The following is a 24,389-nucleotide window of genomic DNA, read 5'->3' on the forward strand; positions in this document are numbered from 1 at the left end:
GGTGGCAGGCCGCTGCAAGGCGAAGTCGAGGGCCTGAGGGGACCGGCCGTGCGCGGCTATGTGCGCACGTTAAAATTTGGACTCTAAACCATAGACCATTTTGACATAGACTTAACCTCAAAACCATAGTCTGCAATAGACCAGGAATTGCTTGATCGGAGGGTAGATGGCAGGGTCAACGCTTAACAAGCTAGGCTTAGCGGGGACTCTGTCCTTGTGATTCCTTCCATCCAAAAGGTTCCGGCCAAATTTATATTAAAAAAGGGGGAGCCGAACCAGGTTGGGCCCGAGTTGAACCAGGCTGGACCGGGGTCATACATGCAATCATGGTCAGACACAACAGAAGTTAATTTCGGGACAAATATTTTTATTAACTGATCTTATTGTTTTTTAGCCTACACGTATAATAACTTTTAGCTTTTTTTAACTCGAGACTTCATGCACAGAAATGTAGCGTTCGTCCACTTTTCCTCATCGTCTCTTAGCGACTTGATTTCATGTGGCGGCGGAACGGGGGGGGGGGCATCGGGGCCAGACATGTGCATGGATCCGAGTGGTGGATCTATGACCTCAGTGGATCTCGAAGCAAAGTACAGGTTGGGATCTATGATCCCACCGGATCCGGCGTGAAAAATACATCTTGGATCTATGATCTCATATGATCTGACGATAAATTAAGAACATGGATCTATGATCTGAGTGGATCCCACCATGCACCACATTTGAAACCATGTTTTAAAGGGTTTCTTTGCCAATAAGTGACACAGAGCTATGGATTATGACGTGCGATTACATAAAATCACTAAAACAGAACGTTTGTGAGTTGAAACAAGTGCTTTTTTGGGATGTATGTGGTAACAAAAAATAAGTGAGGATCTATGATCTCACTGGATCTCAAGCAAAAAATGAGACTCGGATCTGTGATCCCTATGGATCTCTCGAGAAATTACAGAGCTGGATCTATGATCCCGACGGATCCGAGATCAGGATCCGTGGGATCAGATCCCAGATCCATTTTCTCGGATCCATGCACATGTCTGATCGGGGCACCGTGCCCCCGTTTGATTTTGGCATTTTAACATTAGCCCTATGGGCGTTGCATGGAAAGAATGGGACCAAGAGTCGGCAGTGCCCCCACTTCATTAAAGGTGTTCCGCCGCCACTGCTTGATTTGACCCTAAAGGAGTCTTACCAGGCAAAGAAAAAAAACACCTGCGTTATCCCTAAATATTTGCCCAAGGGCGCTCTACGCAAGAAACGCCAGCCGGTCAAAAAACTGGCGAACGAATACGATCTTTCTAGTGCTTGAAATTATATTCAATGAAAATTTCAGGAGACATAAATAATCTTAATCCTTATAGCTAGGCGCTCGGAGCATTCGCTAGCATTCCATTGCCAGCTGCATTATCAACGCCACATTTGCATTACTTTGGGTGCATCATACATAAGTAACAATAGGTGAACCGGCCACAGCAAAACCATGCCTCATTTCCTTCCAAGCTGCCAAGCTAACCGGCCGCCCGGCCCACCACCGCGATATGGAACAACGCTGGAGTGCGCCATTTGCCTACGGCAGTGCCCCACCGCGCCGGGGCTGTTTGACAGGTCACCCGCACCGTGACCTCGCCACCCGCTCCCCCCCCCCTCCCCGCCCACCTCCCAATCGGGCCCAGCTCGGTAGTGACCTCTCCTTGAATTTGACATGGACTCGACTAAGGCTCAACGCCATCTAGTTACGTCTGGAGATCCTAATAAGATCCACTGTACAAATTCGCACGGTCATGTATTTGCGACAGAAACATTCATTCCACTCCGAACAAGAATCATACGCTCACATAAAAACAGTTCACTTGCACCCATTACAAATGCAACTTTTGAAGTCAGAGTCACACGCCAGCCTTAGCTATTCCACATTCGTTCTGGGGAATGCACGTAACGGTTCAGCAAATTATTGAGATCGTCATGATGCATCACCATTTACGAATGACGGTCTACAGCGGACTTTCCTTCAAATTCAAATGCTAGATATTTTGATGCAGACAAAAAAAGCGAATGGTCGCTAAATTTGTGTGTTCTAGAACATTTGGAAATGCGATTGCCTGTTTTCCCTACAACTTACATAATATTGGTTGATACGCAAAGAACAACAATCCTCACCTCGGTGGTTCAACTTGTAAACCATAAAATAAGCGCAATCAATCGCGTACTCCTATTTGGCTTCGTTCGTTGTCTTTGTTTAGTCATATTTTGTGAAATGCTTGTCGTTTGTAAATCACGACTATCACAAAGCAATTTCAATGTCAACAGTAAAAAAGGGACAAAAAAGAAAAATCACCCATGCACCTTAAATTCACTATCGACGAACAAATCATGATTACCTAATGACTAGCGCACCCCATAGTATACACAGCGATGTAATTAATGAAAACGTGGAATATGCATTACATTCGATGCTTTGGGAAGTCGACTCGTATTCAATATAGGTAGGTAAGTTCACCATACAGCACGTATGACATGTGAAGTTTGTATGAACGATACATAGGCGAGGAGAGACAGGAATGATCGACACACTCAGATTATCGACACGTACCTATGCAGATCTGTCCATGCGTCTACCCCTCGTTCGTGACAAACATAGAACATTGTTCGCGATACCATCCGGGGTGACCTCTGATTGAGACACTATTGCGCTAGTTCCCGTGGTGCCTGACCCCTACATTGACACAGTCTCACCACACAGAAGTCACCTCCGACCTTCTGACCGCTCTGGGGACCGTCCAGGTCGCGGTCGCTGGCGACAGCTCATCAGCGTGTCGCCACCGCCAATCACAGCCATTTCCGCCACTCGGCCGGCCGGCTACACCAGTAGGCCGACCTCCTGGTGCCCCGAGGGCGGCGGCGGCGGCGGCGGGCTGGCGCGGCCGCCGAACGTCGCGAGCTGTTTGATGGCGGCGGAGCGCGGCTGGGTGGGGCCGGTGAAAACACATCTCTCGGAGGGAGGGGTGTATTGCAGCTGCTCCGGCGGAGGGGTGCGCTCCCGCAGCCCGCCGCGCGCTGCCGGAGGGGTGTAGGCACACCGCTCCACCTCACTGGGCGAGTGGCAGGCGGGCCGGCCGGCCGGCACGAGGTCCGGAGCGGTCCCCCGTCCTGACCGGTCCCCGTACTGGCCGTACTGGCTGTACTGAGCCCCGGCCACTCCCAGTGGGTACTCTGAAATGACACAACAAGGGCAGTCAAAACTCAAACATGATTCAGATGGAACCCGTTTCATTGTTTGGTATTGTTAGCATTCTTTAGGGACCATGTCATCCACGTGGTCACGCATCCTTGCCTGATGGGCCGGTTCAGAGCAGGTGGCTCGGATGGCTCATGAAAAGGCGTGTCATTGTTGTGTTCTACATGGATGATTCAGTGGCCAAACAATGCAGCCAGTGTCCCTGTGATGGACGGCGCCGTCACTTGGATTGAAGCGAGCTAAAAAGCTTCCTATGTGTCGCCGACGCAACGAAAGGCGACAGCGATTGGAGCGCACGAGGAACGTTAATATTTTATTTATGATTTTACTGAACGTTCCGACGGGTTTCGACGAAAAATACAAGTTTTTTGAGTGCATTACGACGATTCGTTTCCCTTCGCTTTTCGTATTCGTAATATGGGAATTTTTCGCATTTAACGTAATGTATTCATTAACTCAACATTCGTGATTGTTGTAACGACAACAATTAATGGTCCTCCGGGCCGGATAGATAAGAATTGATCCTTTTATCGTGTGCTTTTGTCATCGATTGCCATTGACCCCGAGTTCATTGTAACGTAACGATGACCTACTTCACTCGCTAGCATCTATCTCGCACTGTTACAGTTAAAGTAAATTGTAGCCCTTATCATGGAGACGGCTCAGAAGAAGTTACGAGCCAGGAAGAAGGGAGCATTTACGAGACTCTGTAATACAGCCGAAACCATTATCGCATCAAACGGAAGCAGAACGCAACTGCAAGGTCTACTCGAAAGGATCGGAGAGGCTTTAGACAACGTGGCTGAAGCAAACGATGCGTATATAAGAGGACTCGAAGATGACAATGAAGATATAAGAATATCAGAACGCTACATGGAAGAGGTGGAGGAGCGTTATAAATCAATTGGTGACAAAATCACGTCGTACTTAATGGCACGTAAGAGCGACGCACCCTCCGAAGCGAGCTCGCGAAGGGCGGGCTCAAGCATACGATCTCAAGCGTCAAGTACGTCAAACCGCTCTACAGCATCTAAAGAAGCCCAAATTAATGCCAGTCTGAAACGGCTGCAGGCGCAGCAGCTAGAACGGCGCACACAAGAGGAGAGAGCTCTGGAAGAGGCAACGAGGAAAGTGCGACTGGCTGAGGAAGAGGCGAGAAGAAAGATGCGTCTGGCTGAAGCGAGGGACGCTGCAGAATTGGCTGCAAAGGAGGCTGATTTACGCCAGGCAGCTGAGGACGAGCTGCAATGGGAAAGAATAAATGACTTCGACGGAGAAGAAGCTGAAAACCAAAGACATCAGCAATCGAGTGTGATCGAGATGAACGACGAAGGTGCCGCAGCCCCAATAGACGGTCCAGTAACCGAATGTTTGACGGCGCAGAAACCGGACCGGCCGACGAGCACCATGGCTAACCAAAAAGATCAAACAGAAGAGCACGCACCGAAGGAACGGCAGGTTCAAAATTTAAATCCAAGACGGACTGCTTCTGCAACATCCTGGATTTCCGAGGTGGCAAACAAACCGCAAGATATGACGTCAGCAGGGCAGTACCCACCGGGCGGCCATCATCGAAGTGTTCCCCAGATCAAACTACCAATGTTTAGCGGGAAGGCAACTGAATGGCCACAATGGATCGGGCTGTTTAAAACGCTTATACACGACCAGCAGTGTTTGTCCGACGCAGAAAAACTCGCCCATCTTCAGTCTTCTGTCACGGGGCTGGCCAAGCAGACAGTCGAAGGAATGCTGTATGATGGTGCGCTGTATCCTGTAGCCTTAGAAACGCTCATGGAGAGATTTGGAAAGGAACAGGACATCGTAAATGCCAATCTTTCTGCCGTCTTCTGCACACCACCCATGAAAGAGCTGGACCCGACGGCGCTGGAAAGATTCCATGCTGTCGTCCGCTGCGCGGTCAAAGTTCTTGAAAATATGGGGTTCGAAGGTGATCTCAACAGCACCGAAAACCTTCGTCGGGTCGTGCTGAAACTACCGAACGAGCTGAAAAGAGAATGGGGGCGTCAAATCGTGGAAATGGAGCCAAAACGACCTGGTCTAAGGGACTTCGACAGCTGGCTGAGCCAACAAGTTCGCATCGTCACGGCCCTCCCAGCCAAGCCCACGGACTACGACAGAACGACTCGCTATAAGAGTGACCGCTCCAAGAGCCTCCTAAGAACACCTTCAGCTCCAGCAACCTTGACCACGGCACCGAAGGCCAGCATAAAGAGCGCCAGACCTCCGCACGAGCAGGACGCGCCACACTGTAGCTGCGGAGAGTCACACGAGCTGTCCGTGTGCCCTTCGTTTCTGCAGCTGTCAAAAGGAGAACGAGCAAAGTTTATCGGTGAAAGTGCTCGCTGCTTTCTGTGCCTGAAACTAGGACATCGGTCGCGACACTGTCCATCGGTAGAGACATGTGAAGAAGAAAACTGCCGGGGAAGACATCATCGCCTTCTTCACGGCAGCAGCAGAGTCTTCCCTTCTAAGACTGATCGTTCAACTCGTAGGACAGTCGCGGCTACAACTCCACGGAAGGATGAAATGACCCTGCTTCAGATAGTGCCGGTTAGGGTTCACGGAGACAATACTTACGTCGACACGTTCGCTATTCTCGATTCGGGGGCTCAGACCTCACTGTGTACCGACCGGCTGGCTGAGAAGCTGCAGCTGACTGGTGAAGTTCGGCCTCTATCGCTGAACAACGTGGAAGGCAGCGGACCGCAGCGGATGGCCATGAAGACATCGGTGAAGCTCACCGCACTGGCAGAGGATTCGGAGACACGCTCAGTGACTGTAAATGAAGTATGGACGGTGCCAAGACTGAACGTTCCGGTACCCCAGCTGAGCTCCTCCGCGCGCTCGAAGTGGCTTCATTTGAACGGGCTGGACATAGCCGATGTTGGCGCAGACCAAGTAGAAGTGCTTCTTGGAGCCAATGTTACCGAAGCGATTCTCCAGAAAGAAGTACGTGTCGGGAAAGCAGGCCAGCCAGTCGCCATCAAAACGCATTTCGGTTGGGCTCTGACTGGCTCCATCGCCAGCTTGACTCCGACTGATCAGCACCATGTGATGCACATCCACCGCAGCACCTCTCAGGAAGACGAGCTGAACGAGCTGCTGCAGAACTGGTGGAAAACGGACTCATTCGGTACCTCACACGACTTGAAGAAAGAGACTTCGCACGAAGACAGACGAGCCATTCGAATACTCGAAGACACGACCAGGCTTCAAGACGATGGTCACTTTGAATGTGGTCTCCTGTGGAAAAAGGACGAAGTGTCGCTGCCGGAGAATCGCATCGGCGCACTCCGTCGCCTGGAACGAACTGAAAAATCACTTCGAAGTAGCCCTGACAAGGCGAAGGGATACAAACAAGCCATCGACAGTTATGTCTCTCTCGGGCATGCTCGTAAGCTGGGACAAGACGAGGCAGCCAAAGCCAACCCTAAAAGGTGGTACCTTCCTCATCATGCCGTCTTCAATCAGAACAAGCCTGGGAAGATAAGAGTTGTGTTCGACGCGTCCGCAGAGTTCCATGGAACTTCGCTGAATGAAGAGCTGCTAACTGGCCCAGACCTTCTTCAAGAGCTTCCGGCTATTCTGATGCGTTTTCGCGAGAAGTCAGTGGCTATAGTCGGGGACATCGATCAAATGTTTCATCAAGTGCGCATCCAGCAGAGCGATCGACCAGCCCTCAGCTTTCTCTGGAGGGACTTGGAGTGTGGCCGACCTCCAGACACATACGAAATGAATGTCGCCATTTTTGGCGCAAAGTGCTCTCCTGCGATCGCCTCCTACGCGTTACGAAAGGTGATTGAAAGTCAAGTAGAAGTCGGACTCAACAAGCACTCAGCATCTGACATTGCAAAGCAGTTCTACATGGACGACTACGTGGCCTCAGCAGAAAGTCCTAAGAGTGCTGCCGACCTACTTCACACCGTCACCAAGCTCGTCTCCACAGGCGGGTTCACCCTGCGAAAATGGACAAGCAACTCAAGAGAGGTGATGGAATCTGTTCAGCCGACCGATAGGGCTCGTTCCGAATTGGACGCATTCACTCCGCTCTCTCCTGAGCGCGTGCTCGGCCTGATCTGGGACACAGAACAGGACACGATCGGTCTAAACGTTCCGAAGAAACGAAATCTCCCAACGACGAAACGGGAAATTCTGAAGGCAATAGCAGCGGTATACGACCCGCTCGGTCTGCTGTCGCCGTTTATGCTGCAGGCAAAGCTGTTGATGCAGGGTCTATGGAGACAGCAGCTTACATGGGACAGCCAGCTGGACGAACAGGACCTTCACAGGTGGCGATGCTGGCAAGAGGAAGCCAACATCCTCTCACAGCAACGGATCTCTCGCTGTTACACCGCTCTGGATGGACCAGTGAAGAGGTCAGAGCTGCACGTGTTCAGCGATGCCTCGGAAGCAGCCTTCGGCGCAGCAGGCTACCTCCGGCAAATCGACGCGACCGGCGCTATCCAATGCGCGCTGGTCATGAGCCGGACTCGAGTCGCTCCTCTGAAGCAGCTGACCGTGGTCCGTCTGGAGTTGCAGGGAGCTGTCTTAGCTACAAGACTCGCTGAAAGTATCACGTCAGCACTATCTATGTCTATCGACAGCGTCTACTTCTGGACTGACAGCCAGGTGGTGCTTGGCTACATACAAAATGAAAGCAGACGCTTTCATACGTTTGTCGCCAACCGCGTAGCGGAAATCAGGGACAAGTCGGACCCCGAACAGTGGCGGCACGTCCCCGGACCGCTAAATCCAGCCGACGACTGCTCCAGGGGCCTGGAGGCCTCTGCTCTCACGCCGGACAGTCGGTGGTTCCGCGGTCCGAGCTTCTTATATGACGATGAGACAGAATGGCCGAAGTATGAGTCACACTCACATCCGACACAAGAAACCGACCCAGAGGTTAAAGTGGTGGCCTCTGTCAGCGTGCGAGTGAAGAAAGTCGGGCTGCTAGTCGACCCTGCTCGCTTCTCATCATGGACGCGGTACAAGCGAGTTGTAGCGTGGTTATTCCGTTTCGCATACAATTATGCTGCGAAGCATCGCCCGCAGTACAGCCACTGGTCTGTCACCGGCCGCCTATCGACAGAGGAGCTGTGTGCCGCTGAGTCTCACATTCTGAAGAGAAGCCAGCAAGAAAGTTTCACAGAAGAGATGGACGATATCTCTCAAGGAAGGCCAATATCCTCCAAGAGCGCCCTGGCACAGCTAGCCCCGGCTCTCGACGAAAATGGCGTTCTGCGTGTCGGTGGGAGACTATCAAAGAGTGATCTGCCGCCATCGACCAAGCATCCCATCATTCTACCAAGGCTACATGACGTCACACGCCTCATCGCCATTTCGTACCATCGCAAGGTCATTCATGCAGGAGTCGAGCACACGATGAACGAGCTCCGTCAGAAGTTCTGGCTTCCGAAGGCTCGCTCGACGCTGAGATCTCTGATCCACTCCTGCTCCGTTTGCAAGAGGCGACGCGCGCGACCTCAGGCCCCCCTCATGGCTGGCTTGCCAAGTGCAAGATTCGACTGCAAGCATGCCTTCAGCTCTGTTGGCCTCGACTTCTGTGGACCGGTGTACGTGAGGAGTCGCCGCAGTCGTCAAAAACGATACATCCTGCTAGTGACGTGTCTGGCTTCAAGGGCAGTCCATCTAGAGATGACGTCATCACTGGACACGGACAGCTTTTTACTCGCTTTCCGCCGATTCATCGCCCGGCGAGGTAGGCCTACTCACGTCTTCTCCGATAACGGCAAGAATCTGCTGAGGGGTGAAAGAGAAATTCGTGAGGCCCTGCAGAAGTGGAACAAAGCACACATCCATGATGCCTTGGCCCAACAGGATATCACGTGGCACTTCAACCCGCCTGCAGCGCCGCACATGGGCGGATCCTGGGAGTCTCTCATCTCTTCGGTCAAGAGAGCTCTGAAGGTCGTGGTGGGAAACAGCCTGGTGGCTGAAGAGGTGCTGCACACAGTCCTCACCGAGGTCGAGCACATCCTCAACAGTCGGCCTATCACCCACGTGAGCTCGGACGCCGGCGACGCCGAAGCTCTGACTCCAAACCACATCCTTTTGGGACGCAACTGCCCAAGTCTGCCTCCGGGAGTGTTTTCTGACAAAGACCTCTCCATGAAAAGACGTTGGCGTCACTCGCAACAGATTGCAGACCATTTCTGGCGCAGATGGACCAGAGAATATCTGCCCACACTGATCGGTAGACAGAAGTGGACGAAGGATACCAGAAACATTCAGATCGGTGACGTGGTGCTAGTGGCTGAGAGTAATGTACCTCGTGGCCGCTGGCCCCTGGCTCGGGTAGCCAAAGTGTTCCCGGGATCAGATGGACGAGTGAGGTCAGTCGAACTAAAGACGCCGAGTGGCACATATGTCCGACCTGTCGTCCGGTTGTGTGTTCTCGAGGAGTCGGAGTGAGCACGCACGTGACGCAGGGCGTGAGGAATATCGGTGTTGTACATAGGATCCTGAGATCGTCTCTGAGGTGCGCGAGTATATCGTTAGACTGTGCGCTTGTTAATGGACAGACGGCCTCCAAAAGGTACTGGAGGTAAATGTGTCGTGTGTTACCTGACTATATCGGGTATTCGGTTCGATTTCGGGGGGGGGGGGAGTGTGTCGCCGACGCAACGAAAGGCGACAGCGATTGGAGCGCACGAGGAACGTTAATATTTTATTTATGATTTTACTGAACGTTCCGACGGGTTTCGACGAAAAATACAAGTTTTTTGAGTGCATTACGACGATTCGTTTCCCTTCGCTTTTCGTATTCGTAATATGGGAATTTTTCGCATTTAACGTAATGTATTCATTAACTCAACATTCGTGATTGTTGTAACGACAACACTATGTTTTTCCCTTGACGATTGTGAGTCCTTCCAGTAGTATACATATGAAACGCAAATACCGACCAAGAGACGCAAATATTTCGATATTATCACCAAGATTCATTAAGTTACCATTACATATTACTGTATGCCTGGCCTATTCAAATACATTAGCCTGAGGGGTGTGGTAATAACTGGTGTAAGCAAAGTGACCACGGTCAAAAACGAATTACCAAGTCAACATTTTGGGATGTCCTCGTTCAAAAAACGGCTAAGAGCTTCGGTCTAGACAATTATTTTATCGTTGGCATACAGTAAAATACATACCAAACTCGGCCGGTGATAAATTTTCAAGACCTCAGTCCTTACTGATTTTTGAACTCGGCCTTCGGCCTCGTTCAAAAATTCAGTAAGGACCTCGGTCTTGAAAATTTATTTACACCGGCCTCGTTCAGTATTATATAAAACCGTTCTGCGTGTATCGACTCACCCCTGGTGGGAGTGCAGGAGGTGCTCCTGTGCAGCTTGGTCCCCTGGTCACCCTGTCGACCGTCAGTGGCCGTGGGTGACCCTCGCTGACCTCTAACCCGCTCTGAGCGGAACCGAAACACGTCTGACGAACGAGACCGGACGGCGCCGGGCGCGCCGGTCTGACGAACGTCGGCGATCTGAGGAAGACGCAAACAAACAAACGGACACATGGGTCATTAGTGCGGGTTTATCGATGCAATACGCATGCACGATAGAGTTGTTTATATAAGGATGTAGAATAAACGTATGACGTTCGACAATAAAATGTTTAATGGCATGCCATGAATGTTTCTTTTTTCTGCCATACGGTATATTCAGGTATGTAAAAACATTCAACGGAATTATTCCCAAGGACTTGATGTTACACATCAACCACGCAGCCTCCAGACTGCACTCGTCAGCGAAATGTTCTCACCTGACTGTCGCTGAAGCTTTCCTCCCTGCTGCCGCCGCTCTTTACGGAGATGGTGCTGACCGTCTCCGTACCGTACATGTGCAGCATCTCAGACTTCGTGCTCACGTCACTGGCTGCAGGGAAAGAGAGGAATGTGTCATGTTTAAACGCTATTTCTCTTAATTAATGACAGCCACTTTCTATATGGAAGCCTATAGAAACCTACTCGCGTGGTTTCTAATAAATTCCCTATATTAACCCGCGCCCCGCTGGGCTATTCAGCCATACGCGCCCTGCTGGGGGGGGGGGGGGCAGATTCTGCCCCCCCCCCTGTCTAACTTCCGAACCGATGGTCGTAGAAAGACGGGGAAAACGGCAATCGAAAGCTCTCAACAAGGCGGATCTTAAGAGCCCAAATTTTTTTGCTTAAGTAGGTCAGAGGTCAGGTCAAGGTCAGGTCAAGGGTACAAAATGCAAGTTTCTACAGTATCGGCCTTGCACCGTAGTTGCCGAAGAATGGACTGAGACTGATTGCCCAAAACGTGTTCTTAGACTACCAAGACAATATTCGTTGCACACAATGTCATTCAAAGGTCAAGGTCAAGGTCAGGTCAGGTCAGGTCAGGTAACCAAAAACAAAATATAGAAAAGGGCATGTGCGACACATGTTTTATGGGTCATTTTATTCATGGAATTCAATAGGCACACTCAATAAGTGATATGGACCACCTCTGGATGAATTTCAGGTCGAGGTCAGGTCAAGGTCAGGTCAAGTGAGGTCAAATTTTGAAGTTGGTTGTTAAGGCCTAAAAAGGTGTCTATCCGATGCAGTTTTTCACGGCAAATCGAATGGTGCTATTGTTGTTTCCGTACGAGGTCTAGAACTTCCAAAAAAAAATCATTTTTTCAAAAATTTTGTGTGTCGTGACGTCATAAAATTTTGAATAACTCCCACATTTTTGAACAGATTCTTCTAAAAATTGGTATGTAGGTGCACATAGACCACTTCTTTGACATATATTCCGGTTTTTTCGATCAACTCAAAATTTTGGATTTTATAAATATTTTCCCAAAAAAGTCAGTTTTTTGGAAAAATGTTGGCCAAAATCCAAAATTTTCAAAAAACCGAGATAGCCATTTGATAGACAAAGTAGAATCACGTATAACCGTTTTTGTTACGTCTTGATTCCTTTAAAAATGAAGATGTTAGTGGCGTTTGAAATTTTGCCGTTTTTGAGGCGAAAATGGCGAACATGACGTCACTAAAACGTCAATTTCTCAAAAAATTTCCGACAGATTTCGCTCAAATTTTCAGGGAACGTGTCAAATTGATGTATGATAAGGTACTGAAAGTTTGACGTCGCTGGCGTAACGCGTTTAGAAGTTATTGGCGAAAAACGGGAGGGGGGCAGATTCTGCGCCCCCCCCCCCCACATCGGGGCGCGGGTTAAAACTACTTTTACCCCGGGAAAATAGTGATCAGAGCTTGGTTAAATTTATTTGGTGGGCTCAAAACTACGACAGTACATTTCGTAACAACTGACAAATAAATATCTAACGAAATATCGTCAATTGATCAACGATCCCGCAGCTGGTGTGTCATATTCCCGAGACGTGCAGATGTAAGTTATTTGTCTGCAAATGACCAATGTCCGGTGGAACGATCGGTGTCAATGTTCCGTTCATTGGGAGCTGGATGGAAACTTTCCAACACTGAAGCATTGTCACGCCTGAAAAATGTCTGGCAGATGACGTAGCTATATGCTCTACCTGGCATGTTATAAGTTCTACATTCGAATGCGGAACTGGCTTTATTCGAGATGAAACGACCTTGGGCTTTGCCGCCAACTATTATAAGGTGAATGATATAATATTTAGTACGTGCAATATGAACACAAAATATGTATATAAAAATAACAAAATGATTACGCATGCACAAAATGATTTCAAGTGCAGGTACCAAGCATGCTATGAAACTAAATTTAATTTAGATCAGACATGGGTGTCTTTCATTTCTTTTATACTTACAGGCTGATTCTACCATTTTCTTGGGTTGTTTCGCTCTGCGCATGCGCCGTCGAATAAAGAAGACGACGAGCGTGACGTTGACGACGAGAAGCAGCGCTCCGACAGAGGAGACGGCGATGATGACGATCCAGGGCAGCCGGGCCTCGTCAAACACGGCCGGCTGGGATTGATCGGCGTCGCCTGCAACAAACCAAGGTCACCTTCATAGACATCCAAGTTCCAGACCTTTCTCGGAAGCTTCTGATACTGTTCCAGTGCACGCGCTCCAGCAGCGGTGGACATTGCATTTGCGTCATTGAAACACAATAATGCATTGCGACTTTTCTGTACAATTGTCTGTCACAATTTACTCCACGCCAACTCCTGCAAGACACATTCCAGCTCGCACGTCATGGGTGAAGCCTCACTTACCTGTGGTTGTTGCCGTCGCCGTGTCGGTGCTGTAAGCGCTGCTGCCGAGAGTGTTGAAGGCCATGACGGAGAAGGTGTACCGCGTGCTGGCTCGGAGGCCGGTGACGGTAAACTGGGTACCGGAGGACGGAGGTACCGGGTCGACGCGTCTCTGGTCGCCGGCACCGTCTGCTGTAGTGTGTCGGACTCGGTACTCCTGGTGGAAGGATGCTCTATCAGATCGGCAGCTTCGGTACTCGCCAATATATTCACTAGGCAGCACGTTACCGATAAAATTACATTTAACCCGTATTGTTGGCTGCTTGTAGAACTTACTTGCTCCTGTCCGCCGTCGAAGCCGGCTTCCCAGGCCACGGTGGCCGAGTCGTGGGACACGTTGACCACCTTCAGACCCAGCGGAGGGTCCGGTGCACTGGGACGGCCCAGCTCTATCTGCTGACGCTGGGAGCCCAGCTCGTTGAGGGCGACACACTCGTACGTGGCGTAGTCCGAGGGCTGCACGTCCTTGATACGGAGCACCGACTGCCACGTCATGAGGTCCAGCTGGAAAAGAAAGTTGGATTTAGAGTCGATAGCAGACGCGCTAAGCCAAAAGGCAACTAAAATGAAATAAGATAAATTAATTTACATAAAATCAAAATACCTTGAAGACTCAAATAAAACAAAAACTAATCACGTATCAAACTCTTGTTTCACGCACTTAAAACTACTCCAGTGCGGATCTGGAAGACTGATGAAGCGTCAAACTTTTCAGTGGGACACGCTATTTTAATTCTGACAGACCGAATTTCCATCCGATCCTTTATCATCCAGATAACGAAGAGCGTGGACCGTCGACCGACCTGTGTGTAAGCAAGGCTGTATCTGCCAGGATCGGTGCTGTTATCAATCAAGGTGCCCTGCGTGGACCACTGGAAGGTCACGTTGGGTACCCCGCGCGCTCGGCACGTCAGCATTGCTGTGCCCGTCAGGTCAGCGGCAGACTTCGAGAACCTTCGGCCGTCGACAATTTCTGGCTCATCTGGAACAGAATCCGTCCGCCGAAATCAGCTTTCACGCCGTATGCACGTCGTGATGACTTCGCATTTTCATTATTGAGCTGATTAAGAAAGCCCAGGGTGCTTTTGCGTTTGAAGCCTGGCAGGAAAGGTACAAAAAAGGTAAAAAGTCAGAAAATGAAGACAAATCGTGATGTCGCTATGTTGCTGATTTGTTTATGCTCAAACGGACGTGACGAATGTTTTTAATGTTGTTGTTACCAATAATAAGAGATATATGTCAACCTAGGTACAGTGACATAATATAATTGTTATGCGATATTCATATTCTTGGGGATGGACACGATGTACGTCTACAGATATTATGTCAATATCCCTATGCATTCATTTTCAGCTGAGGCTCACTCACGTTCGACCAGCAGAGCCACGGTGGCGTTGGCCTCTCCGATGTCATTCCTGGCGAGGCACACGAACTCTCCACCATCTTCCCTGGAGACGTTACGGATCGTCAGCAGGCTGCTGCCGTTGCCGACCGCGATGTTGACCCTGCTGGAGCCGAAGCTGTAGCCCTGTCTGCCCCAGCTGACCATGTTTGGTGGCGTGGGGTTGGCCTCGGCGGCGCAGTCCAGCACTGTGTCATCCCCAGCGGCCACTAGTACCATCTTGGGGATGGACACGATTTCCGGAGCATCTGTGAAAGATTGGTCCGCTCAGAAATACCGATACTGACGGTAGAGTGAGAGAATATCCCAGCAGCCTACTGGGGTACAGCTTGGATATAACCCTCGAAACTGCTTACACTGGTTTGGATAGATTTTACAGTGCAATGACCTTGATTAGAACTAGAAGCCTAGCCTACACAAAAAAGTAAACAAAAACAGCCAAACCACACAATAAACATTCAGGCACTCAATACAGAGGAGTGCTCAATACCGATAGCAATTGCGAAAGCATGCTTACATTGCACGTTGACGTGTACGCTGACTGTAGAGTTTCCTTCGTCGTTGGAGGCCACCAGCCGGTACCAGCCCGCATCAGCCTTTGTCGCGTGGCTGATGTCTAACAACGGGCCGTTCATTTGCACGGTGGCGCCATCTGTTGGCGACTCTTTCAACCAGTGGTATGTGATGTCACCGGGCCTTCCCCGTGCCATTAGGTTCAGCCGCAGCGACGAGCCACGTTGGAGATCAGCGACGTGAGTCGTCTGGTTGAACTCGGGCGGGTCTGTGAATCAAGCATGAATTAGCAATGCATATCGCCTGAAGTTCTGATATAGGCAGTTCATTTCTGTTTCTCATTAATCCTATCAATTTAAATTGTTTTAATCTATTAGCAGGCAAGTTATTTAAAACGCTTCTTTATGATAAACAAAATAAACAACTCAAATGATTGAAAATGCACAGATATATAAATGTCAAGCATGGTAGACTTGCAATTAGCCGTCAGCAACGGCAAAAGACCTTGAAGGACGTCCTTACATGACACAAGCAGCACTTGTTTCTCCTGAAGCACCTCAGAGAGCTCTGAGACGTTGCAGCGACAAACGTAGACCGCGCCATCATCAGACGACGTCAAATTCTTGCGAAACGAAAGACGACTTGAAAACCTGTGCAGCGAAACCCAACAAATACGTGAGCCACTCTTGGAACTAATCAAAGGATTCTTTCTTGGTATCTCAAAGACGAAAGTTAACACGAACATGAAATAGATGAAATAGAAATAGAAGTAGAGCTTATAAAATAAGGTAACTCAAAACGACACTGGCATGACGAAATAAGTTTTCCTAAACGACATCATAAAGATGGTCGCAAAGAAACGGTCAATACCCATGATGGGTGGCGTGGTCTTATCGTTACGAAATAATTACGCGAGGTGCTCACCCTCCGTGTTTTCCGGCTTTGAATGTCTCCAGGGCGGTGACCCCGTCGGTGACCTGGACGTTGTCTCGCCACCAGGTCAGCTCAGCCGCCGGGTACGACGGTCTCGACTCGCAGGTCAACAGAGCCTGACTGCCCGCCCGCAACACGTCCGGACGGACCTCCAGCTTCAGACTCGACGGAGGAACTGGGAAAATTGTATTTTCTCTCAGCGATACAGCAATTGAAACGGAAAGATGCATGATAATTGATCATGGTCCTTCAGCAATACGATGTAAATAGAATCTCAGTAAAAGAACCTACAATTGTAAATTCACTTCCAAGACCATACCTGCTACATGATTATTTAATTCTACGTTACTCATTATTGAATTCCGACCTCATGAAGGATTTTTTTATGGAATGCTCATGACACTGCAACGTTCAAGCGTTAGGATTTCATCAACTTACAATAGACCGATAATTCCACGCTGGCTGACTGCACCCCTCCCAGTTTTGAGTTGGTGCTTCGGCAGGTATAGACGCGTCCGTTGTCGGCGTGGTCCACCTGGAACGTGACCACGCTCCTGGCCACGCTGTCGCGCACCTCTGTGCTCGAGGCCAGCTCCGTGTCGCCCCGGTACCAGGTGAGCGTGGCCGGCGGGTTGCCGCCCTGCGAGACGCACGAGAGAGACACCCTCTCTCCGGCCCGCAGGTGAGAGCCCGACTCGTAGCCCAGGATCATCGGCGGCTCCGGAGGATCTGTGAAGTTAATATACCGCTGTAAAATTCATAGGCGTAGGAACAGAGGGGGCCAGGTGGGCAAGTGCCCACCCACTTTTCGAGGTGGGGGGGGGGGGCCAACCATGTGTTTTGGCCCACCCACTTTTTACTCGAGGCCCCTCGTCTCGATTTGAGAGGACGTCGTCACCTTCCAAAATAAACAAACTCGGTAAAAATAAGTTCCACGAATCCCCACGCACGGACTCCAAGGGGCCGTGATGGATACAAGGAGGCCCTCTGTTCATACTTGTCAGTCGAAGCCCCTGAGACTGATGGCCTGAGAGGCCCTATTGGATCTGAGGAGGTCCCAATATCCACACTGGTCTGGAGAGGCCCCTGACACTGGCGGTCTGGGAGGCCCCTCTATCCACACTAGTCAGAGGTCTGAGACTGGTGGTCTGGGAGGCCTCTCCATCCACACTAGTCAGAATAGGCCCCTGACACTGGCGGTCTAGCCGAGGCCCCTACCCTCACTAGTCAGAGGAGGCCCCTCTATCCTCAATAGTCAGAGGAGGCCCCTGAGACTGATGGTCTGGGAGGCCTATCCATCTACACTGTAGTCAGAGGAGGCCCCTGAGACTGATGACCTGAGAGGCCCTTATAATTACACCAGGAAGAAGAGGCCCATGAGACTGATGGATTGAGAGGCCCTTCTATTCATACTGGCCACAGGAGACCCCCAAAACTTTCGGTCTGGGAGGTCGCTCAATCCCGCACCAGTCAGAAGAGTCCCCTGAGACTGATGGCCTGGGAAGCCCTTATACCTATTCACACTAGGCAGAGGAGGCCCCTGAGACTGATGGTATGAGAGGCCCTCATATTCACACCAGTCAGAAGAGGCCCCCGAGGCTGATGGCTGTGAGGCCCTTCTGTTCATATAACTGGCCAGTGGCCACTGGAGGCACCTGAAACCGGTGGTCTGGGAAGGCCCTCTATCCACACTAGTCAGAAGAGGCCCCTGAGACCGATGGTCTGAGAGGCTCTTATATTCATACTGGACACAAGAGGCCCCTGAGACTGATAGTCAGAGAGGTCCACTCCTAATGAATCTGAGAGGGCCCTCTATCCACATTTACACTTTTCTAGGGAGGCCCCCGAGACTGATGGTCTTAGAGGCCCTTTTATTTATACTGTCCACAGGAGCTCCCTGAGATTAATGGTCTGAGAGGCGCTTCTATTTATACTAACCAGAGGAGGCCCCTAGGATTGATGATCTAACAGGCCCTTCTATTCATACTAGCCAGAGGAGGCCCATGAGACTGATGGTCTGAGAGGCCCTTCTATTCAAACTAGGCAGATGAGGCCCCTGAGAATGATAGTCCGAAGAGCCATGAGGCGGCAACTGGCCGTGGCCATATCATATTTCGGCTCGGTAGGGCCCCACAGAGCTCATGAGAGCACCTCAAGGGCTCCTAAGTAGACACGTTTATCCCCATAAGGGTGCCACGCCGGCTTCTGAAGGCTCCTTGTAGGCATCTAAGGGCCCGTTCCGGCCTCTAACGGCTCCACCCGCCTGTGATGGCTCCACACCAGTGTTTATGAGCGCCACACAGCGGCGCCTTTGAGGGTCATACTAGTGTCTCTTAGGGCCCTATATCGGTGGCTCTGGGGGCCCCACACCGGCGCCTCTGTGGGCCACCACAACTGTGCATCTCAAGGCTCTATAGGCACATTTGAAGGACCCACACCGACACCTCTGAGGGCCCCACACCACTCACCAGTACATATCTCGGAGCTCTGAAGGCTCCGGTGACTCTGAGGGCTCACCGGCTCCTGAGAGCACCATGTTGATGTCTAACGGCTCCACAAGGCCACTGAAGGCACCACACAAGCTCTCACTGAGCTCTAATGTCCATGTACCGGCCTCTGAGGGATTTAAGCTAGCGCATTCATAGCTCCACACCAGCAATTGTAAGGGCGTCACACTGAAGTATCTGAGGGTTCCACACCGGTGTCTCTAAGGGCCACATACCGGCATCTCTGAGGGCCCCATACCGGCGTCTCCGAGGGTCCACATCTGGCGGGCACCCATCGGCGACTGAAGGTCCCACACTGTCGACTCCGAGAGCCCCATCTGCGTCTGGGAGCACCATGCCGTCTCTAAGAACCACAGCGGCTCCTCCGTACGAAAGATGGGCGTCTGCATGCCAAAGGGGAGCGGTTCTGAGACAGTAGGGCACCTACGTGCAATAGAGGGGCGCCTATGAAGCCCATAGGGGCGCCTCAATGCGAAAGAGGGGCGCCTCTGAGGCCTACATATATGGGCGTCCACATGCAATAGAGGGTGCAATTGATCAATGCCATGGGGGTGCATTCATAAGAAACAGGGGCGCCGGCATGGCAAAGAGAGGCGCCTTCAAGTGTCTATAAAAGAGAGACGCCTATGATAAGCGCACATTGTATGCGACAACAGGGCGACTGTGGGACATATAGGGATGTCTCTGATGACTATACATAGGGCGCTTATATGCCAAAGAGGGCGCCTATGAAGCTAATGGGGACACCTGGGAAACGAGGAAGACATTTGTGTAAGGGTTTTCAGGGGTCATGCGCCGTTTGCGGCAAATAGATTCTAAAAAAAAATCGGAGGGGGAATAAGTCAATAAGTTTCCCTCCCCGTGGGCTAGTGGATAAGGCGTCCGTCTCTTAACTGGGTGGCAGCGAGTTCGCGGCCGGGAAGCTCCACGCCGTTTGACCCGCGTTCCTATATTAAGCCAGCTCTGGCAACTGGCGAGACAGGGCCACGCTAGACCCGGGAGGACCGTGCCGCCATCTACCTGCGGCACGTTAAACTTTCGATCCAAATTATCACCGGTGAACCGGGCGCGGGCAAGGCGGGGTGGTGGGTCCGTGGTGTCATTCGCAACAAGCTTTGCTTAGCGGGGCACCCGGGCCCACAGCCACCCATTCATCCATTCGGACAAAATTTCTTTTAAAAAAAGTTTTAAAAATGGTGCGGACTCTCCGCACTGTTCGCTCAGTAGCCCCTGGGTACTGTGCGGACTCTCCGCACTGTACCCAGGGGCGGTTACGCCCCTGGGTACATCTGCCCGATCTCAGAAGCTAGATTTGGAGGTCATACTTGAAAGCAGCCAGCAGGACGAGGCAAAAGTTGGAGGCCCCTGAAAATAGGAGGCCCCCTGGAAAAGGAGGCCCCTTGTCAGGGTGGCCCACCCACTTTTCATGACGTTCCTACGCCCGTGGTAAAATTATTTCAATTCTTACCAAAAATATCAACTGTAGTACTTTTGACATGGGACATATTCTATAGCGAATGTTTGTTCTCAAAAATGGTATCAAATAAATGGGTATTAAGAATAATATTCAGCTTTAAGAAAAAATAGATGAGGCAGCACACATCCACTCACGCAGTATGGTGACATTCGTCGATCCGACTTTGGTTCGTCCGAGCGCTGGGTTGAGTCCGTAGCAGGCCACCGTCATGTCCTGTTGCATGCCGATCGGCACCACGGTGGAGATGTTGGAGCTGCTGATCCAGCCGCCGTCGCCCGCCACAGACGTTCCCTGGCTCGTCTGTAACACGGCCCATCCCAGTCAGCGTGAGTTCTGAGAAGGGAGGATTCCACTCCGGGCGCAATGGGCCATCGGATGCCTTCTCCTCCTGACTAGTTTGTGCAGATGTACGGCAATATATTTGCTACATATTCAATTGCTAATGATGTTACCCTGTTTAAAATACTATCAATAGCTAGCAACAAAATATAGCAAGCATATAACCTATGATTTAAGCTTCTGTTAAAGAAGAACTTAACGTCAGTGTCTTTCCAAGATGCTTACATTGTTGACGGTTTCCCCGTTGATGACCCAGCTGATGTTGGCGGGCGGGTTACTGCTGGATGTGATACAGGACATGTGCACTGTATCTCCGCCTCTGGCCTCCTGTGTCCCCGACACGGTGACTTCATCAGGGCCGACTGAAAGCAAATGGTCTTATGTCGGGAATCGATACGACTTAGATCCGCAGTGGTCCTCCACGTGAAGTCACTTGATTCCAAAACGTCAAGTGCAAGAGCTTCTGTAGGTCAGTCTTTCACCACCTTGATACAATATTACCACACACATCAACATCAGGTCTCAGCGGCTCAGCAGTACTCACACAACACATTCACGATGATGTAAGTCTCGGTGACCTCCTGCTGTGCCTTGGAAGACGCCTGGCAGCGGAGCGGAGCGTTCATGTTGGACACCTCTGCGTCCACGACCAGCACGGCTACCGCCCTGCCGTCCTCCTGGCGGTACTTGGAGCCAATCGGCCGTCCGTTCTTGAGCCAGACGAGCTGGGCGGGAGGGTTTCCGCCTCTAGAGATGCACGTGAGCGTCTTCTGCTGTCCGATACTGACCACCTCTCCCTCCGTGTAGCCGCTGATCTCTGGGGCGCCAGGGGGGTCTGCGCCAAAGGGACGGGGAGACTGAGTTAAAAGGGAGCTTGAAATTGCATGATCATGTACATGATACCTATGTATGTTGCATATATGCTACATCTCCCCGCATAATAAATGTTCACGATCTGTTTACTCCCTTCAATAGGTGACAAACGAAGTGAATTTCAGCCAATCAAATAAAGAAGCTGACATCTAAGTTTATGGCGTAGTAGATAAGAATTGAAACGAATATTTTATCTCGTTCGACTCGTTCGCATGTTTTGCTCCTTGAGAGGCTCCTAACGTCGAGTCGAGTGAAGTCAAGCTCCGAACTCCCAATGTAGGATCAAAGTATTTTCCCATTTACCACTTACGGAGCACTGAGAGCCGTACGGTGGCGTTCAGTTTTTGCCGGTCCTCGGGCGCTATGGCCGGGTGCTGGGCCACACACGAGATGCCGGCTCCGTCGTCGGCTGCCGTGGGTCGCAGGGTCACCACGGAGGTCGTGTCGTTACGGCCCGGGTGGCCCCAGCCAGAAAACGCGTCCCTCCGCTCTGGAGAAAAGAATCACACATCCTTCTTGAACTAGAAGATACCCGTGTTTGATATTATTAGCATGACTGTGATACCTACATGTTTTACCGGTGAAATTTTATCGTCCAGCTTTTTCTTAAGAAATTGGAATCGAAGCTAAACATTAAATGTGTACCTAAACTGAGAAAAAAAAAAACATCAGACTTTAATTTCAATGTGTAACGAGACGCTGAAAGGACGCTAATCAATCACCCCCATGTCGCTTACCTGGCCGGATGTCGAGTCCATTTCTCTGCCATCGGACCTGGGCTGCCGGCCGTGCCCCTGTGACCTCACAGGTCAGAGGCAGCTCAGCGTCCGCAGCCACCTCATAAACGGAGGCGGCCCGAGACCCAGCCGACGAGCTTAGCTGAATGGAGACCGGCCTTACTGAAACCGACATAATGAACACAGTGATAAATTGGGGCCTCTGTTCAGGATGATGGTGTTGAGAAAGCAGTCTGTCATGATTGTGATTTTTTGCTATGCATATTGGGAGGAAATTATCAAAGAAGTTCATCTTACCTAGAACGGTGAGTATGGCGTCGGCTCGGATGGCGTCCTGACCCCGGTTCGGCGACACCTGACACTGGAACCGACCGTCGTCCTCCAGGGTCACGTTGGTGACCTCCAGGTCATGCACTCCTGACCCCGGGTCACCCAGCATTCGGTACCGGTCGTAGCCGGGAAGTGACCGTGAGTAGCCTGAAAGGACACAAAAAATAGATTTTCAGGGTTGGTCAAGTTGTGATATGATTGCAGACATGATTTTGCAGATCTGGGTTGTACCAATTAGTTTCACCGGCGTTTACTTCATTTTCTTTTTCGTTTTCTCTGAGAGAACATCCTGTGGTCCTTGTTCCGACGCGACCGTTCCCTTCCCACCTTATCCCAGTCCGTCTGAAGGACACCAGTTGTTCGTTTATACGACAAGGGCCCCGGCTGGACGGTTATATTACGACAAGGGCCCCAAGTTGCACGGTTATACGGCCCTGGGGTTGGTGTGAGGCCGCACAGGGTCGTACCGCCATTGACAGCTCCTCCCCCGTGCCCCGCCACGCGGTAATACGGCGCGGCGCGCGCTAAATTGGCCGAAGCCAGCCCGATTCGCAGCTCGGCTAATCAGCGCGCCAGCGCAATTAACCTAATGATCCGGCCGGATCGCGGCATCTTATTAAGCCCGGATCCACCAAGCCCGATGTTCATATCAGCGCGGCACATAGTCGCTATCCTTTACAATTTAGCGGCATCAATGGCTTAGCGAAGCTGCAATAATAAAAGTCCGTCGGCTCTGATGAGCTAAGATGACTGGTTCGATGTAGAACTGTTGAGATTCGCTGCTGATTGCAGGCCATTTCTGGCGGAAACTGTCTGGGAATGACAATGGTCTGACGATAAAACTAAAATAAAAATGTGGTAATTAGTTTTGTTCTCATAATTTTTTTCAGCTTAATAAAATCGTATATTAAAAAAACGTACCCATGTTTGTTTAGTGTCAATGTTAACTGTTCAGTTAAAACCTATATGTGCAGAGCGCAAAAAAGTATTGTAAGTCAAGTTATGGCCTCAAATTTACTTCTAGAAGCGTTGGTCAGTTATACGTCCCAGAGTTTTACTTTGTACCTATTTGCCAAAGTTTTGCCTAGGCGGGGTCATTCAAACGTACATAAGTTACGAAATTTTCCCCTTATAGGTATCGGAAAGTTCCTAATGATAATAAGTTAGCATTTGTGTATATGGACATTTCAGTGATTAATCCAAAATGCCACCATCCCTGCAACTAACACCCTGGATTCTTTAGACGAAGACAGTGAAAACGGAGAAAATAGGTATCTACACAAGGCTCCGAATTTTTAATTTGTACGCATGGACAAGAATAAGAATAAGATATAATATTTATACAACTGGATGGTCTGTCAGACCTGGAAGCGTTAAAAATAAAGGCGAAATCAGAAATAAGAACGGCGCTAAAAAGGTGCTGAGCAGAGCGGAAAAGAAGTAAAGCCTTACCGAGCGCGAATCCATCCTTGGCCCACTGGAGCTGTCCGACTTGGTGTTGCACTTCACACCGTAAGATGGCGCTGTCTCCTTCCACCACGCTCACGTTGGACGGACGGACACGGAACCGCTGCTGCTGACAACAAACTGCGAAAACAGAGAAGACGATATTGTTATTATATTGCTGAATAAGCTTTGTTTTTCTTTTCTTTCAAATTGAAAGCAGGTAGACAATAGACGATTATACGTCGATTAATCGAAACGGATTAATCGACAGACGATTATCTCATCGGTTCACTTTCTTCATCTCCCGTCTCGTGTTCCCCATTGCCCTTTC

The 24,389-nt window shown here is 50.4% G+C and overlaps 2 protein-coding genes across 2 annotated transcripts; one reads left to right on the forward strand and one right to left on the reverse strand.

The window, feature by feature from the left end:
- Positions 1 to 1,766: 1,766 nt before the first annotated feature.
- LOC122364331 (nephrin-like) lies at positions 1,767 to 24,199 on the reverse strand (the record flags this gene model as incomplete). Its single annotated transcript, XM_043334606.1, has 19 exons — positions 1,767 to 3,210; positions 10,589 to 10,766; positions 11,045 to 11,157; positions 13,052 to 13,231; positions 13,463 to 13,658; positions 13,778 to 14,005; positions 14,305 to 14,483; positions 14,870 to 15,151; positions 15,421 to 15,684; positions 15,939 to 16,066; positions 16,341 to 16,524; positions 16,788 to 17,078; positions 20,468 to 20,633; positions 20,898 to 21,034; positions 21,217 to 21,507; positions 21,856 to 22,035; positions 22,283 to 22,444; positions 22,580 to 22,759; positions 24,065 to 24,199. Coding segments are annotated over 19 exons (3,827 nt in total), but the record flags the coding sequence as incomplete, so codon positions are not given.
- On the forward strand, positions 4,458 to 9,867 carry LOC122364337. Its single transcript, XM_043334617.1, has 2 exons — positions 4,458 to 5,654; positions 6,902 to 9,867. Exons 1-2 carry the CDS (start codon positions 4,556 to 4,558, stop codon positions 7,057 to 7,059), a joined length of 1,257 nt encoding a protein of 418 aa, XP_043190552.1. The 5' UTR covers positions 4,458 to 4,555; the 3' UTR covers positions 7,060 to 9,867.
- Positions 24,200 to 24,389: the final 190 nt, after the last annotated feature.

This window comes from Amphibalanus amphitrite, unplaced genomic scaffold (genome assembly GCF_019059575.1).
Source record: "Amphibalanus amphitrite isolate SeventyFive unplaced genomic scaffold, NRLGWU_Aamphi_draft 000669F_arrow, whole genome shotgun sequence".
In the NCBI taxonomy this organism is placed as follows: Eukaryota; Metazoa; Arthropoda; class Thecostraca; order Balanomorpha; family Balanidae; genus Amphibalanus; species Amphibalanus amphitrite.

Excerpts from the sequence above, each read along its gene's own strand:
- LOC122364337 (XM_043334617.1), top strand. The coding sequence starts at position 4,556 with ATGAACGACGAAGGTGCCGCAGCCCCAATAGACGGTCCAGTAACCGAA. Across the intron at positions 5,655-6,901 it reads ACACTGTCCATCGGTAGAGA|CAAGTGCGCATCCAGCAGAG; the intron begins CATGTGAAGAAG and ends CAAATGTTTCAT.